Source organism: Protopterus annectens, chromosome 3.part0 (genome assembly GCF_019279795.1).
Source record: "Protopterus annectens isolate FY-2018-M chromosome 3.part0, PAN1.0, whole genome shotgun sequence".
Taxonomy (NCBI): Eukaryota; Metazoa; Chordata; order Ceratodontiformes; family Protopteridae; genus Protopterus; species Protopterus annectens.
Window position 1 is genome coordinate 901,605,154 of NC_056731.1, and position 16,307 is coordinate 901,621,460.

A 16,307-nucleotide genomic window follows, 5' to 3' on the forward strand; every position below is an offset into this window, starting at 1 on the left:
ACTACTGTAAAACAAACTGGAGGCTATATCATGTGGAAAAATAATAAAATATCTATGTCACAGGATTTACCCATACAGGTAAGACAAGCTAGACAGTCTTTGTCTCCATACTGTAAATTTCTTATTGACAAATTAAGTTTCAAATGAAATACCCACATATGCTTATATTTACAATGGATGGGATTAAACATGCTATTTCCACTAAAAATGAGGCAAAAAATCAGTTTCTTAAAGTTTTCAAGGCTTTACCTGTATCAGAGACTTGAATTGAACTTTCGTTGAGACTGGCATGCTGCTGAGGTCGGATCCAGTGTTTACTGTGTTCCCAGGACTGGATAATCCTTTGTTTGTGTTTAAAAAGCTCTAGGTCTCTTTGAGTAATAAAACTGTTTGTTTTTGCTTATCTTGATTACCTGCATTCGTTTCCCATCGTTTTATGGCTTCTACAAAGTGTTTTTGACGAGGAGGAAGATGGGAAGTGCCTAAAATGGTGTCATGGGTGCAGATTTTGCTGTGACACTTCCAGGAGTCAGTCTGTAAAAGTGGTCCCCCGTCACAAATATTTCACAGGGTTTCCAGGCTTGGGAAACCAAAGGAAACTGTTTTAACATCTTTTTATTCATTTAACTTCAAAATAACACTGTTGTATGGTAAAGTAAGCACATAGGAATATTTTATTTGTTTCTCTTATGCATGTTTATGTAGAATTTTGTGGTTATATTATTTAGAGAGGGTGCAGGGATTTAGTAATGTTTGTATAAATATGCTTCTCATTATAGCTCATAATGTACTGTGTTAAAGTGATAATGCATTTTATATTAGTTAGTAGTTTGCTTTAGTATAAAACTGTTAGTGTGGGTTTATAACCAGGGATACCTGTATTTAACTATATATTTATTTTAACATAGGGTTATATTTTAATATGGTTTTTTTTTTGTTGTTTGTGTCTCTGTGCATGCGGTTTATCTATAGATAGCTAATCCAAATATTAACACTTCCTTTTTTCAATTTATTTTCATATGTACTGTAATATTGTATTTTAATTTGATTTGCTTAAATATACTTGATTGGGGAGATGTAGCTCAATGCAGTGCTTGTTCGGGAATGTTTAGTTTAGGCTTTGTCGTAGTTAAGTTAGATTATATAGGTCTCAACTATGGAACATGTTTGAAATTTTATAATGTGATGTTTTCCTGTTCGTTTCTTTTCTTAAACCTTTTGTTATTCTATATTATACAAGACCTATATATGTCCTGGTCCGGGGTTAGAGTGGGTAAGCACTGGTTTAGGACGGGATATATGGTTTGCTTCCAGATCATGTATGGTTTTGAATATACTGTATTTTTTTTTATCTTTTCTCTCCAAAACATTTATTGTACAGTCAACCTTGGTAATGTGGGAATTAGATTCATGGAATGTTAAAGGGCTCCAGAATTTAAAGAAGAGGAAACTATTGTTACATGTATTGTTGCAGGCTAAGGCGTGGTTTATTTTACTGCAAGAAACGCATTTAATGAATGATCAATGGGTTGATATAAAAAAAAGAAGTGGATCAGAGAAGTAATAGCATCGGGAGGCAAGTCAAATAGTGCTGGGGTAGCTATATTTATTAAAGACCAATATAAGGACAAAATGTTAGATTCTAATACAGATAAAGATGGATGATGGTGCTATGTTATTCTGGCATCTACCTTATTTGATAAATCTATTTTACTTTTAAACATATATGCACCTTGTAATGATCAACAAATATTCATAACATCACTGTATTCAATTTTAACACAATTTGATAGATACTACGTAATTGTTGGAGGTGATTGGAATGCTTATCAAAATCCAAAGTTGGATAGATCTTGTCCACACAAAGCATTTAATAAGCATGCAGTATTGGCACTGGATGATATTAAAGAAGACTTTCAACTATATGACCCTTTTCACTATTTAAACAATGCTAATAGTACAAATAATTTTACATTTTATTCCCCATGTCATAAAATGTGGTCCAGAATAGAGTTCTTCCTGATTTCAAGAACATTGATTAGTTTAGAACCGATAGTTGTTATACATGCACGATATTTATCAGATCATTCGAAAATTTCGGTGAGTTTTGCTAAGGAGATAAAAGATACCTTGCAGCAAAGAGGCTATAATTGGTCTCTTAATCCAAATCTGCTGAATAAGGAAGAAATAATACAGGAAATTACAAAGTACCTTAAAGACTTACTGGTAGTCTAAAGAAACAACAGCATGCCCCAGATATTGAATGGGCAGCAGTTAAAACACAAATAAGAGGGATCCTTTTGCAAAAAGCCTCTTATTATAAAAAAATACTAAATAAAGATATTCAAAACTTGGAAACGAAAATTAAATTATTGGATCAACAACTGATTCAGAATTTTAATGAACAAACAGAGAAAGAACTATTAAAATGTCAGAAGGATCTCTTCTTAATGCAAAATAGTAGATTAACATTTCAAGAATATAAGATGTTAGCGAGATATGCTAATCACGTTCAAACACCATCGAGAGCATTGGCTAGGATCATTAATCAATCAAAAACACTACACATTTCGGGAATGCAATTTAATAATAAAATATATTCTAAAACGGAGGATATTAATATTTTTGAGAAAATATATACAAAAATTTATGATGGGCAAAAGGATATGTCCTTGTATAGAATCTATGAACAATTTTTACAATCAATTAAGTTTCCAGAAATAGGAGAGGATATTCAAAATGATTTAGTTAAACCGATATCTGAAGAAGACATAGTATAATACAATTCAAAATATGAAATCACACAAATCACCAGGTCCTGATGGGATGACAGTGGAGTTTTATAAAAGGTTTGCGGATATTTTTAGTAAGATACTTTCAGTTATATTTAACTACATAATTAGGAATACTATTAATGATCCTCATCTTAATGCCTCAGACTATTTTTATACATAAAGCCAATTCAGATCCTCAAAACCCCGATAATTATAGACCGATATCATTAATGAATGTAGACATGAAAATTCTAACATCCATTGTAGCATCTAGACTGAAGAAAATCATGACTCTCATAATATCCAAAGAACAGGTTGGATTTATGGCAAGCAGACAAACCAGTGATAATACTCTTACATTACATACTATGATAACACATGCTAAACAAAATAATCTTAATATCTATGCCCTTATAATTGATGCACAGAAGGCCTTTGACAGGGTTGATACAAAATTTTTGTTTGCTTTTTTACCATATTTTAATATATCCCATGAATTTGTTCAAATGTTGCAAATGTTATATAGTAATCCCTATACTACACTGTACATTAATAGAAGCCTCTCCAAAAGAATACAGATTAAGACTGGAACACGCCAGGGCTGCCCTTTGTCCCCTTTACTATTTAATCTTTATCTTGAGCCTCTGTTCTTATATATTAAGCAGAAGGTCTATCATCATGTCCCAATAATTTATGGAACTAAAATTTTAATGGCAGCTTTTGCGGATGATGTTAATATTTATTGTGCATCTCCAATATCTGACACTGACAAATTATTGATGGCTGTTAATGATTTTTCAGAAGTCTCTAACTACAAAATTAACTTGGGGAAAAAACAGTATTTTTCCTTTAAAGACACCTAAACCTTTTTTGTTATTGCCTTTGGTTGGGCAGGTAACATTTAAAGAAAAAATTAAGTATTTAGGTATTGAGTTTTCTACAGACAATAAAGACTTCTACAATAATAACATTAAAACAATTTGGGACCAAATAATTTCTGATTTTGGGAGGTGGAAAAATTTACAATTGCCACTACTAGCAAAAGTTTCAATTGTTAAAATGAATGTATTACCACAATTACTTTATAATTTTAGATCAGCCCAATTAATACTTTCGAAGACATTTTTTAAAAAAAATTCATAAAGAATTGGCTAAATTAATTTGGGAACCAAAAAAAACAGGATATCTTATGATAAATTAATGACCCCAAAAAATAAAGGAGGACTGGAGTTGCCTAATTTCGAATTGTACTACCTAATCATGAACTCTAACAGATTTCTAAGAATTGCCAACTATGATACAACTACTACTAAGTGGACACCAACTTGGGTGATTTTGAATTATAGATACATTTTAAAGTTAAACATTAATCCTAAAGCAATACCCTTTTTAGGTAAAGATACTTTGAAAATTTATGGGATTATTGAACATATTAAAACTAACATATTATCTATACAAGATTTATTTCAATCTTTGGATCTGGGTCAGTATATGATGGTTTTTCAACCATTTCATAGGAATCCTAATTTAAAATTGAACAGTCAATTAATTGATCTTAAACACTTTCCACTAATAGTTAATTTAACTTTGATTGATATATACAAATATCTGGACCGCTCGGCCAATCAAATAAGACAAGAATTTAACTTACCCAAAAAATGATCTTGTTATTTTGAGACAAATTAGAGAACTTGTTATGAGCTACTTTTTAAATGTTAAACCTGAAGATGAAAATGTTAATAAATGCTTTGTTGTGGCAAGCCCTCCAACAGGATATTAAATATATAACAACAACAAATAAATTAATTAAAGACTTTAAATTTCATGATAAAATTCTGTTATCCAACTATTGGAAAAAGAAAATTTTAGTGACAGACAAAAGTAATATGTTAAAAGCAATTGACCTGACTATCAAATCTACTTCTCTTCAAAAATGTATGTATACCCAGTTGATGATGTGGAATAATGCATATTATACACGCCTTACCCTACATAATTTTAATGCTAAAAACTCTACAACTTGTCCATACTGTAAAAATCAACCGGCTGATCTTCTTCATATGTTCTGGAGCTGTAAATGCATATATAAGCTTTGGAATTCCCTTAAGATTCAACTTCAGAAGATGGGTTACCAAAGTACAATGTTGTCATGGAAATTTACGATTTTACATATTCCTCCGAAAGATCTCCCTAGATCACAAAGTACTGTATATATTAATATTTTTCTGTTAATGAAACTTTATATAGCCACTAATTGGTTAGACCCATCTAAAACATCTTGGGAAAACTTTAGAGTTTTGGCAACAAGGCATATATTAGCTCATAAACTACTCTTAAGTCCGAATAATAACAACATTAATAACCCAAAAATTTGGGAACATATTTAAAATTATATTAGCATAATACTCACATTTATATACTTGCTTGGAGAGAATTTTGTATTTAAACTGTATATTACTGGAAATGTTAACTACTTTTTGTTTTTTCTCTATTCTTAATGTTTTACATGGAAGCATTCTTGTAAATATTGTATATTTGTTTGGTGTGATAGTTAGTGGTATTAGTAATCCTTTGTTTTATATTTTTTCTCTTCAAATTTTGTTTGTATTTACTTGTGTATGAAAATAATATAACAATAAAGATTTATTATGGAAAAAAAAATAAAATGATTAATTTCAACAATTGGCTAAGTTTCTGGTGTCATTCTAAGGGGATCCAGTATCTGTCTGCCTAGGATGACATGATTGGCAGACCTCAATGCTTTGCCAAAGATGGCCTGCATCCGTCAACCTGAGGCTTCCGGATACTGGTCAAGGCTCTTGCCACCCCTATAGTGCCTTTAGGTGGTGTTCCAAAGACCAAATTACCACCGTAACAGCTACAAATAAATGCAATCTGAGGGTCGTGCTGCTCAACGCTAGATGTCTAAATCTCAAAATGCACTCACTCAAAACACTCCTTAAAATGGAGAACATTGACATTTGTGATGTAACAGAGGCCTGGTTCGAGACCGCAGGAAGCACTCCTGCACTAGCAGGCTATAACTCATTCCACACCTTTCGGCCCCAGAACTTGGACCGAAGCTCCAAAGGCAGTGGTGTTTCCATATTCATAAAGGATGCACACGCCTCCAGACTGGTAGCCCAACATAATACATCAGAGATACTTCAGGTGCAGCTATAACCTTGGGTAAGACTGCGATTCAGGTCATAACTTGTTATAGGTCTCCAACCATGTCCCAAGACTCGCACTCCACATTCATAAGCAATGTGGAAAATATTAGGGTCCACCCTAACACTCTTATACTGGGTGACTTCAACTACTCCTCTATTAAATGGGAAAACTACACATGTACCAATGGACTTGCCCAACGTTTCCTGGAATTCGTTAATTCCAATGCCGTGGACCAGCTTGTTCTTACCCCCACTAGAGGTAGCAACATCCTTGACCTGGTCATTACTAACATGGGTGACAGTTGCTCTACACCGATAGTCAACTCCTCCCTGGTTAAATCCAACCACAAACTAATCACCTTGGAATTCCACATCCTTCCCACCTCCCCACAAAGGTAACCACCATGAGAAACTTGTCCAAGGCTAACTTTGGGCTTCTAAAAACAGAGGTGGCTAACTTCACAGCACCCATACAAATGGAGAATAGTTGCATGACTGCTTAATCATATACCAATGCACTGTACAAACATGTACACATGCATGGATCTCATCATACCCAATAGAACCAAGACGCTCTCCTCCAAAAAAAGGAAGCCAATCTGGTGGTCCCCTGCCATAAACAAACTCTACAACAGAAGGAGGAAACTGATGTGGAATAAGGTGAAGTCTCAAGATTGGAAAGACTCCCTTATCAGCCTCAACAAAAAGTTGAGATCCTTCATCAAATCCTCTAAAGCTAGCTATGAAAACAGAATTGTAGCATATAGTAAAGACAACTGCAAGGCCTTCTATAGTTATGTAAAGAATCTGCACGACAATAGCCATATTTTCTCTAAGCTACTGCACAATGGTACCTCCTATACCGAACCAACAGATATTGCCAATATACTGGCTGACAGATTCAGTGCCAACCTTATCCATCTCTTCCCCCAAAAAAGTACCAATCACAATACGAGTAGATTGCCAGGCACCCAGTATTACTGCTGCACAGGTTAAGACAGCACTGTCCAAGGCCAAGAATACAGCTTCTGTGGGACCTGACAATATCCCTGGCTGTATTCTAAATGAGCTACAGAGTGAACTGGCACCTTGTGTGCCCTGTTGAATCACAGCCTCACCTCAGGTTTGTGCTTACCGAATGGCGCACTGCTACAGTCATCACTCTCCACAAAGGAGGAGTGACTACAGACCCTGGGAACTATCTCCCTATTATCCTGACAAGTCTGATATGCAAAGCTATGGAATGTTCATCATGGATCTAATAAACAAGGATAATAGGGAATCTCCAAGCTCTGGATCCCACACAGTTTGGTTTTGTGAAGTGTAGATCATGCCTGCTCAACTTGGACGACTACTTTCAGTCACCAGAGCTGTGGATGAAGGCAAGGTGGTTCATACAGCCTACCTTTATCTGTCCAAGGCCTTTACCATTCTCCACTCAGGAATCATAGAAAAACTCACTAAGCTAGGCATCAACCCCTATATCACTAGGTGGGTTGCAAACTGGCTCACAGAACCCACAGTGTGAAAGTAGCTGACTCCCAGGTCATACTGCCGACCAGTCACAAATGGAGTTTCACAGGGATCAGTCCTGGGTTCTGTTCTGTTTGGTATCTACTTCTCAGACGTCCAGGCCAACATGAAGGAACTCTGCTTGACAAAGTTCGCAGATGATTGCAAGTTGGGAGTCATTATTAACTCCGCAAGTGATGTTGACATCCTACAGAAAGGCCTCACTGACGCCAACGACTGCTGTCAGAACCATGGCCTTAAGCTCATTGCCAAAAAATGTGTAGTCATCCCCTTTGGGAAAAACCCAGTTCCCATGAATTACCACATCGATGGTAGTCCACTGAACACAGAAGGCGTTATAAGAGATCTGGGAACAAAGGTTGACCACTACCTCTCTTTTGACCACCACATTGCCACTGTAGTCAGAAAGTCCTTTTATGTGGCACATCTCATTACTAAGGGTTTTGCATCCCAGAAGAAAGAGGTCATTGTCTCCCTCTACTATTCCCTCATTAGGCCAGTCATAGAGTACAATGCCCCATTTGTCACGTATATCACTAGACACCTGCAACAACTGGAGAAGCCACAAAAGTACCTCACAAAGAGGATCCTAGGCCTTGAACACTTGTCCTATATGGACACATTCAGAAAACTCCAACTATTCTCTGTGTCATATCGCCTACTTAGAAGCAATCTCTGCTTGACTTGCAAAGCCATGTCTGACCCAGTTCTGTTAGAAATGCTACATCTAAAGAAATCCCAGTCCTTCCGCACCACATGCTCCAGAGACCTCAACCTCATTACCACAATCAACAGAACGTGCTGGAGGGGCAGTTTCATAACACAGAGACTGCCCATGCTATGGAATAGACTTCCCATGCATGCCAAACAGAGCACCTCACTGGCCCTCTTCAAGAGAAATCTTGATGAGTGGATGGGAAATAGAAAATACACCCCAGGGATCACACCAATGGCTGTACTCGACTAAGGTCAGGTGACACGATGTCAGGGTAATCCTATGGGCTAGGCTTGTTAAAGGACAACCGTGCCCTCAGACTCAAAAAACATATTAATTTCATCATGGTTTGATGTTTCCTACATTTTAATAGCACTCTGAGACTATTTTGAGCTTTTTAGATATTTTTAGATGCAATTTCTGACTCTGACCACATGGGGGTCTGGCATATTGAAAAAATTCAGACTGTTTACTCTGCCTCTAAGTATCCCAGAATGCATTATTTGTCTCCAAAAAATTGCATCAGATCTGCCACGTTTTTCCTTAAGCTGCTGTCACTTCATTGACTTAACAGGCATTCACTGCAGTCTTAAAATCCCCTACTTTTGGTTAAAATGTTATCCTTTTTCAATGACCACTTAAAACACAAGCAGTGCAAATGCTACAGAACAGAACTGAAAGGTGCATTTTCTAGCTCTTTCATCTTAGAAATGCTAAATTGCTTTCTTTTGTGAAGGCTGAAATCTAGCTCTTCAAGGAATCTCCCCTCCCACTTCACACCTACCTTCCCTAGCTGTCAGAGCCAAGGGTAATTTGACCCATTATCTGCATGTGATTGACAGCTCGTCACAGCAGGTGACCAGAGTAATGTACTGTTTGCTTGTCAGCCTTTTCCCCCTTACAGTGGGAGACTTTTTTTGTTGCACTACTCCTGTCAAATTTAAAACTAAGCTACATAGCACTGGCAATAATCCCTGCTTTGCAAAGCAATCTGCCACTTATTTTCCCTTCCTGTTTAAATAGCTAACAAATGATGCACTATAAACTTGAAATATTTTAGACTTGCATGACAGCACCCACATGCTTTTTTGAGTCAGTATTTTAAAAAAATTATGGTAGTGCATACACACACGCAGACACACACACTGCTTTACTTCTACAATGATTTAGATTTTATTTTTACATTTTATAGCAGTGTACTAACCAAGCAGAGAAATCTGGTTCAAAAGCAAGGATAAATTGATCCTGAAATACCGATGAACCTCAGCGCAAGAAATTAGGACAAAGCCATACATAGAAGTGGGACAAAGGCACAAACGGAAAAGCTCAGTCCGGGTCTGAACTGTCTGCAAACAGCTACAGTTAACTTTGAGTATGTGTCTACCTGTTTGAGCCAATATTAATTTTCCCCTGGAGAGCACTCTGCTTTGGCTTGTAAGCAGCCACCACACACACACACACACACACACACACACACATTCCACTTTCTCTTATTCCCTTCTGTTAGCAAATAGTATCCGCCATAACTCATCAATACTGTGTGTTTGTAAATTTAAACTATGACCACAGTAGCCTACTGATACAAGGTTATCCTGTTTTTCCACCTGAGAAATTAAGAAATGACTTGGTTTCAGAGCAGTCCTTGGTCAATTGTGATTGTTTCTTAACACATACTTGCCTTTGCTTTGTGATTGTTTCCAGCCCCCTCATACGAGCAACTAACAGGGTCTCTACCCGCTTTGCTCCCCACCCTGCCCCCCTATTCCCTCCCGCCCCAGGTGGTCCCACCTTTATTGGACTCAAAACCCCTCCCATCTTTCCAATAGCCAGCCACAGCGCTAACCCAACACTACCTCCTCCATCTTCCCACTACTATCACACCTCCTCAACTAACATGTACCAGCATACCTTACCTATGCTCACTGCATGCACTCTCCTTGCATATCTTACATCCTACTAAAGCTCCATCATTCCCCCACTCAACCACTACCACTGTACTACTACTAACACCACCACTCATGTCTCACCCACACTCAACTCCCCTCCCACCAGCTCAAGAACCATCCCTATGCACCCCCCACATATTCTACCAACTATATTACTCAAACATAAAGCAGCCCTACAACTTAACATAGCAACCCTCCCACCATACCTAGTACCCACAGAGCACAATCATAAAGTTTCCCTTATAAACAAACACATTCAAAAACTGAGAAAACTAATAATCTCATGCATATCAAAACTAGCCCTAAGTGGAGACATCCACCCCAACCAATTACTGCCCTGTAGCTATTCTCTCTCCACTCTCCAAAATACTAGAGAGATGCATACACTCTCCGGTCTCAGACTACCTCCTTACTAACAACCTCCTTTCCAGTACTCAGCATGGTTTCTGACCAAACCATAGCACCACCACTGCCTTACTCTCCTTTACTAACACTATCCTTCAGCCTAAAAACAATGGCTATCTCGCCTCTGCTACTTTCCTAGACCTATCTAAAGCAATTGACATGGTCCCACACAAACAACTTATCTCTGTCCTCAATAACCTATCCTTCTCACAATCAGTCACCAACTGGTTTCAGATTTACCTGTCTGACCGCCAACAATCCATTGTATGGCAGAATGACATCTCCCCAACTACCTGTCTCCATAGGGGTTCCCCAAGGATCCATCCTTGGACCCCTACTCTTCACTGTTTACACCAATAATCTAGCCTCTGCCACCAAACATGGCACACTCATACAATATGCAGATGATTCAACCATCATCTGCTTAGCCCAGTCCCTACCGAAACTGCAAAAAGTCACACAGGAAGCCTTTTCCTCTGTTGAAACATGGTTATCCGATGCCCAATTAATACTCAACCCAAACAAAACTAAACTACTCATCTTCCAACCCACCAAACATACTCAAAACAACTCTCACTTTAACATCACAGCAAAAGACAACACCACTATATACCCAACTGAACACACCAAATTGCTAGGAGTGGAAACAGAAAACAAACTAATATTTGACATTCACATATCCATGACCATAAAAAAAGTCCACAAAAAACTAGGAGCATTATACAGAAAAGAGCAATTTCTCACCAAAGCAGCAAAGATTTCAATAGCAAATTCCCACCTTATCTCCACCCTACTTTATGCCTCTCCAATATATACCAACCTAAGGCAATGTGGTCTAAACAAGCTAGAGACCTGCTACAACAAAAATCGCCAAATTCACCACAGGGGCATCCTACCGTAGTCACCACTCTCTCTCACTTGCTGAACTGGGCTGGCTTGAACTCCCTCACCTGCTTCAGTGGTATCAACTCTCACTCGCCCACAAACTAGTAAACCATCCACTAAATGTCCCATCCCTCCAGAATCTACTCCAACCCTAATCGCACCACCAGACCACTAAGATCCAGCAACAAAAATCACTCGCAGATCACTAAAGCCAATAACTCTGCTGGTGAAGCACTATTCTCTTGCGCCATAGCCAAATTATGGAACTAACTCCCACCCACAATTACCTCCGTATCATCATGCACCCACTTCAAAACTTTATTAAAAGCGCAACTAAAAACATGCTGGCTATGCCCTTGCAACTCCCAGTCTAATATCATCCACCCCATCCAACCACTACCTTTCTTTCCACTCCACTAACTACCTTGATTATAGCAAGCTCAGATGCTCATAAACCTAGTACTTATTATACAGCAGGAACTTCTCATTGTGACATTTGTTAATGTCTGTTATGTACTTCACAGATAAAGATTCTATTTGTCTATAGATGTACTATGTTCTTCATCTGTAAATATGTTGTAAGTAAGTGCTATATTAAATTGTTAATCATTATAATCCAATGTAACTACTGTCTATTTTACTGTGGAGCTTTTCTCCCCGGGCCTACGCTGAAAATAGACCTACGTCCAGTCTGACACTCCCGGTCAACAAATATAAATAAATAAATAAATAAATAAATAAATAAATAAAATAAATAAATAGAAGTAGGATTATTGCTCCTATCAAATTAGGAAAGATTATGAAATAGTAGGTCTTGCATTAGTATGAATTTTCAAAAGGGTATGAAATCTGAAACTTAAATGTCTGTAATTGATTTCATTCTTCAGTCTCTAATGATTTGGCAGCAATTGTCCCAAAAAAAAAAAAAAATTTGATTCAAAAAGATAATAGCCGCACAATACAATTACTCAATAAATAAGTTTTATGCCTAATGGCTCCAGCGTCCACATTAAAATAATTTCATTACCCAGCTAACAGGAAAAAAAAAGGTATTATTCAGCTGTGGCAAAGTTTCAAGCAGGTAGCAGGTTTGATGGCACACACACTAAAACGGAGCAAGCACAGTAGCATAACAAATAAAACGGAGCAAGCCCAGCAGCATAACCAATAAAACGGATTACTAATATTAAAAACATAAATTAAAAACATGACAAGATCGAAACGGGAAGCTCAACAACAGAAACAAACAGCTGAAAACATTACAAAACATCTGCAGCATGCAGTCACGAAGCACGAGGCATCAACAAACTAAAGAAAACCAAATACAGCTACAAATACAGCAAGGTTTTTAAAATAAACACACCAGCAACCACAATCGCGAAGCACAAGGCATCAACTAAAGAAAACCAAATATAGCTGCAAATACAGCATAGTTTTTAAAAAACACCAGCAAGCAACTAAAAGCACTAGACAGTAATACAATTACTACAAGCAGCAATACACTTACTTCAGAAGGAAACCCAAAGGCAGCAAGCACAGAAACACAGGCCGACTCAAGAATACAAAAGACGCCAGTATTAAATATAACCAGGGAAATATAAACCCTGGATCAAAATGAAAATAAGTAGGCTAAGCTAAAAATGCAGCTGCGAAAGGGAAGCACGTGGCACCCTTACAAACAGAAAAAGATTAACTCCACTAATGTGCAATTAAAAACTTGGGAGGACACAATATAAGGGCTAGGGAGGCATAGAAACAGGGACAGATTACATTTAGGATACACTATTAAGAAGTAATAAGACTTACCTTACTTATGAAGTAGCAAAACGCTGGTGAAGAAGTGCTTCACATGAATAGAGTCGACCAGATTTGCTAACACAGAAAAGGAGTTCCACACAGCACCTAGTCCATTTATTAGGTTAACAGTGGGCTGGGAAAGGCAGTGTTGACATCACAATGTGGGAGGATCACAGGGATTCTGTACAGCATGCAAATAAGGCAGTGTTTACGTCACTTTGGGGGAGGAAACCTCCCAGGATCTTCAGCAAGAGCTATGGCAGATGCGACATCATTATTTAAGAGACTACTAGACAGTTTTCATCTTGGTTTTAAAACTGAAAGTCAAACAGTATGGAAAAGTATGAAGCCTAAGCAGTAAAAGAGAATAGTGGATTTTTTTTTAAAGCTGCGGTTATGTTTTTTTGAGGCTGTATCACATAACAGGATTTTAGAGAGACATCAGGAGATATTTGATTTGATATCCCGTTTTCCTTTAAGGCTCCAGGGCCATTAGCCTAGTACACACCTATGAACAAGAAGTGTGTGGTGCATTTAATAGGATTTTCATAAATTCGTATAAAGTAAAAGTGGAAGAATGTTGCAGTACTCGTACAAAGAATGCATGGGAAGTTGCAATCCACTTATAACCTTTAGTTTTGAAAAATTGTTGAGCAGAGTATGCCATCTGATTATATTTCTTAACAGGAGGCAGTGAAAGTCTAAATAATTTGTGTATGGTAAAAATATACTTTCCAGAGGCAGTTTGTGTCATGGAAATGGACCTTTTTATCTGACACTCCAGCAGCTTGGTTCACTAGCTTCCCAGGGACCGAGAAGACTAGTCTGGGATTTTTTTGTATACTGTGTCTCGCCCCCATGCCTGCTAAGCATCTTGCTACCACTGCAGTTTTGTACATTTGTTCTGCATTAAATGGATGAGGGCTATTCACTATATGGCTCTCGTCTAGGTAGTCGTAATGGAAGTTTGTTTTCTGAGTGAAATTCCCTACCATGGCGTGTGTCATATGGGCCTGATGTACATTTCCCTGTGACATTTTGTTTCCTGCACATGCTGCATGATGGCTGCTATCAGGACATAGCTTGGTAGAAGCAGTCATTTGCCCTTATGCTGCATGCTATGTAACTCTCTCTCTCTTCCCAAGTAGATGATTTATACTGCTGTGGGCTGGACTGCATCCCACCATGCGGATGGATAAGTAGGCATCAACAGCTCACTGCTATTCAAACTTATAATTTCCCTCCATCTCCCAAGTTGCTAGTCACTTTTGGGTTTTCTGAGTCATACTTATGACTTTCAGCTCCATGGTGCAGGTTGATAAAGTTTGGATAGATTCCTTGTATCTTTACTGTCTGAGCAGCTGGATGAGGGCTTATCCAGGGAATGAAACTGCTAATACTGAGACTGGGGAATAAACCATAAGGACTGTTCAGTATCTAAAGAGCATTAGCATATGTTCAAGTGGCAGCATAGAAGAGGTCATGCTGCGGGCATATGTTTGCTAAGGCATGCATATCTGTCATCCTCAGAGCCACTGGCTTTAGCTTTCAGAAAATATCTTCAAGTACTATACCCCATACAGTTAGTGATGAGGAATTTTCAGGAATGCTTTAATATTGTATGCGTCTTTAAATTGGTCAAATAGTATCAGGAAAATCTGTGAATAGGTTCATAGGATAGTACTAGGCTAATTGCCCTTGTGGGCCATTTTAAGCCTAGCCAGTTACCCCACGTAAAAATCAAACCCTGCACCTTGTGACTATAAGGTAAACATTATACCAACCTCCTCCTAAATCTAGGAGGAGCAAGGCTAATTTTGAGAGCAGTGTTTCAGCATTCTCACATTTAGGGAAAAAACATCTAGCAGAAAATGATTTCCAGCCCCTAGAATTTCACTCTCTTAGGGTTCTCTGATCTTCTTTCCTACTTGTCTTGCTAGTAATAGAGATCAGTGTCTTTGCTGTAATTATTAACATGATCTGCCTTCCAGTGAGCAGGTTAGTGGGACTGGTCTAAAGGAAAGCCAGCAAATCTAGCAAGGTAAGCAAAGAGAAAACAGGAGGGGGCCCAAAGTCATGGCAGGTATTTGACAGAAGGACCTCTAAAAATATATATACTTTACAATAACATGGTGGAAGTATAAAAAGACATGCATATTTTATTTTTTTCTGAAATGTTTTATGAGGAATTGTTTCATTGTATGTTTAGAGAAATGTGTGGTTAAGTTATTTTGTTCTTTTTTTTCCAGAATATGTTAATTTTTGAAAATTTGATAGATATGAAGCGGACCTATAGTTTCCCTGTGGAAGTGGAGGTGAGTAAATATTTTTTTAAACATGAACTACTCTAATAAAATAAATGCTTCTATTTCCAAGACCAAGTTTACGCACAGAACTAGGTTCTACAGGAGTATTGTCCAGGCAGCACACCCTGAGCGAGTATAGAAGTAAAAATTGCGTTTTCCTGACATATCGTATCTTTAGTAGTTTAAGCATGTCACCTTAGTGTAGGCATTTGGAGATGAACCATGCAATGGTTATGCTAGTTGCGATGCCCCTGCACTGGCCCAGTAACCAAGGAGCCTCAGTCCTCACCACTAGCACCAGTGAGGGATGTACACATTGGGAGCATGACAAGTATACACACACAGTAAAGTACAATTTCCCTTAAGAGCACACAGAGATCACAGTCAGTTTGGGTCTGGTTTCTCCCGATCCCCAATAAGACTCCCCACTGGCACAGCTAAAGGGTTAAGATATCAGCCGAGCGGTCAAGCCAAAACCTCCAGCACCTTCTTTGTCCAACCAGTGCTTCGTGTCCTTGCCCAAGTAGCTGACACAAACACACTCACACTCTCTCTGAGATCTGATTTATGTGCAAACACACACAAACTCCTGGGAAAGGCTGGCACAGGTTTACTAGCTATGCCCTCTTCTGCCCAGACTAAAAGGTAGTTATCACTGCCACCAACCAGCTCTTTATCAGCTACTATAAGGCCCTTCCCAAAGGATGACCAATCCTACTGTGTGATGTTACTGTTATCCAAATGGTAAGTGTGACCAACAGCAAGGCTATTCG

At 38.1% G+C, this 16,307-nt stretch overlaps 1 protein-coding gene across 1 annotated transcript in view; it reads left to right on the top strand.

The window, feature by feature from the left end:
* PRKDC (protein kinase, DNA-activated, catalytic subunit) overlaps positions 1-16,307 on the top strand; it is a 4,917,417-nt gene that overhangs the window by 2,942,571 nt on the left and 1,958,539 nt on the right. Inside the window, exon 39 of the mRNA XM_044065724.1 lies at positions 15,478-15,543. Coding sequence (XP_043921659.1) covers positions 15,478-15,543 — 66 coding nt within the window. The remainder of the gene's footprint in view (positions 1-15,477; positions 15,544-16,307) is intronic.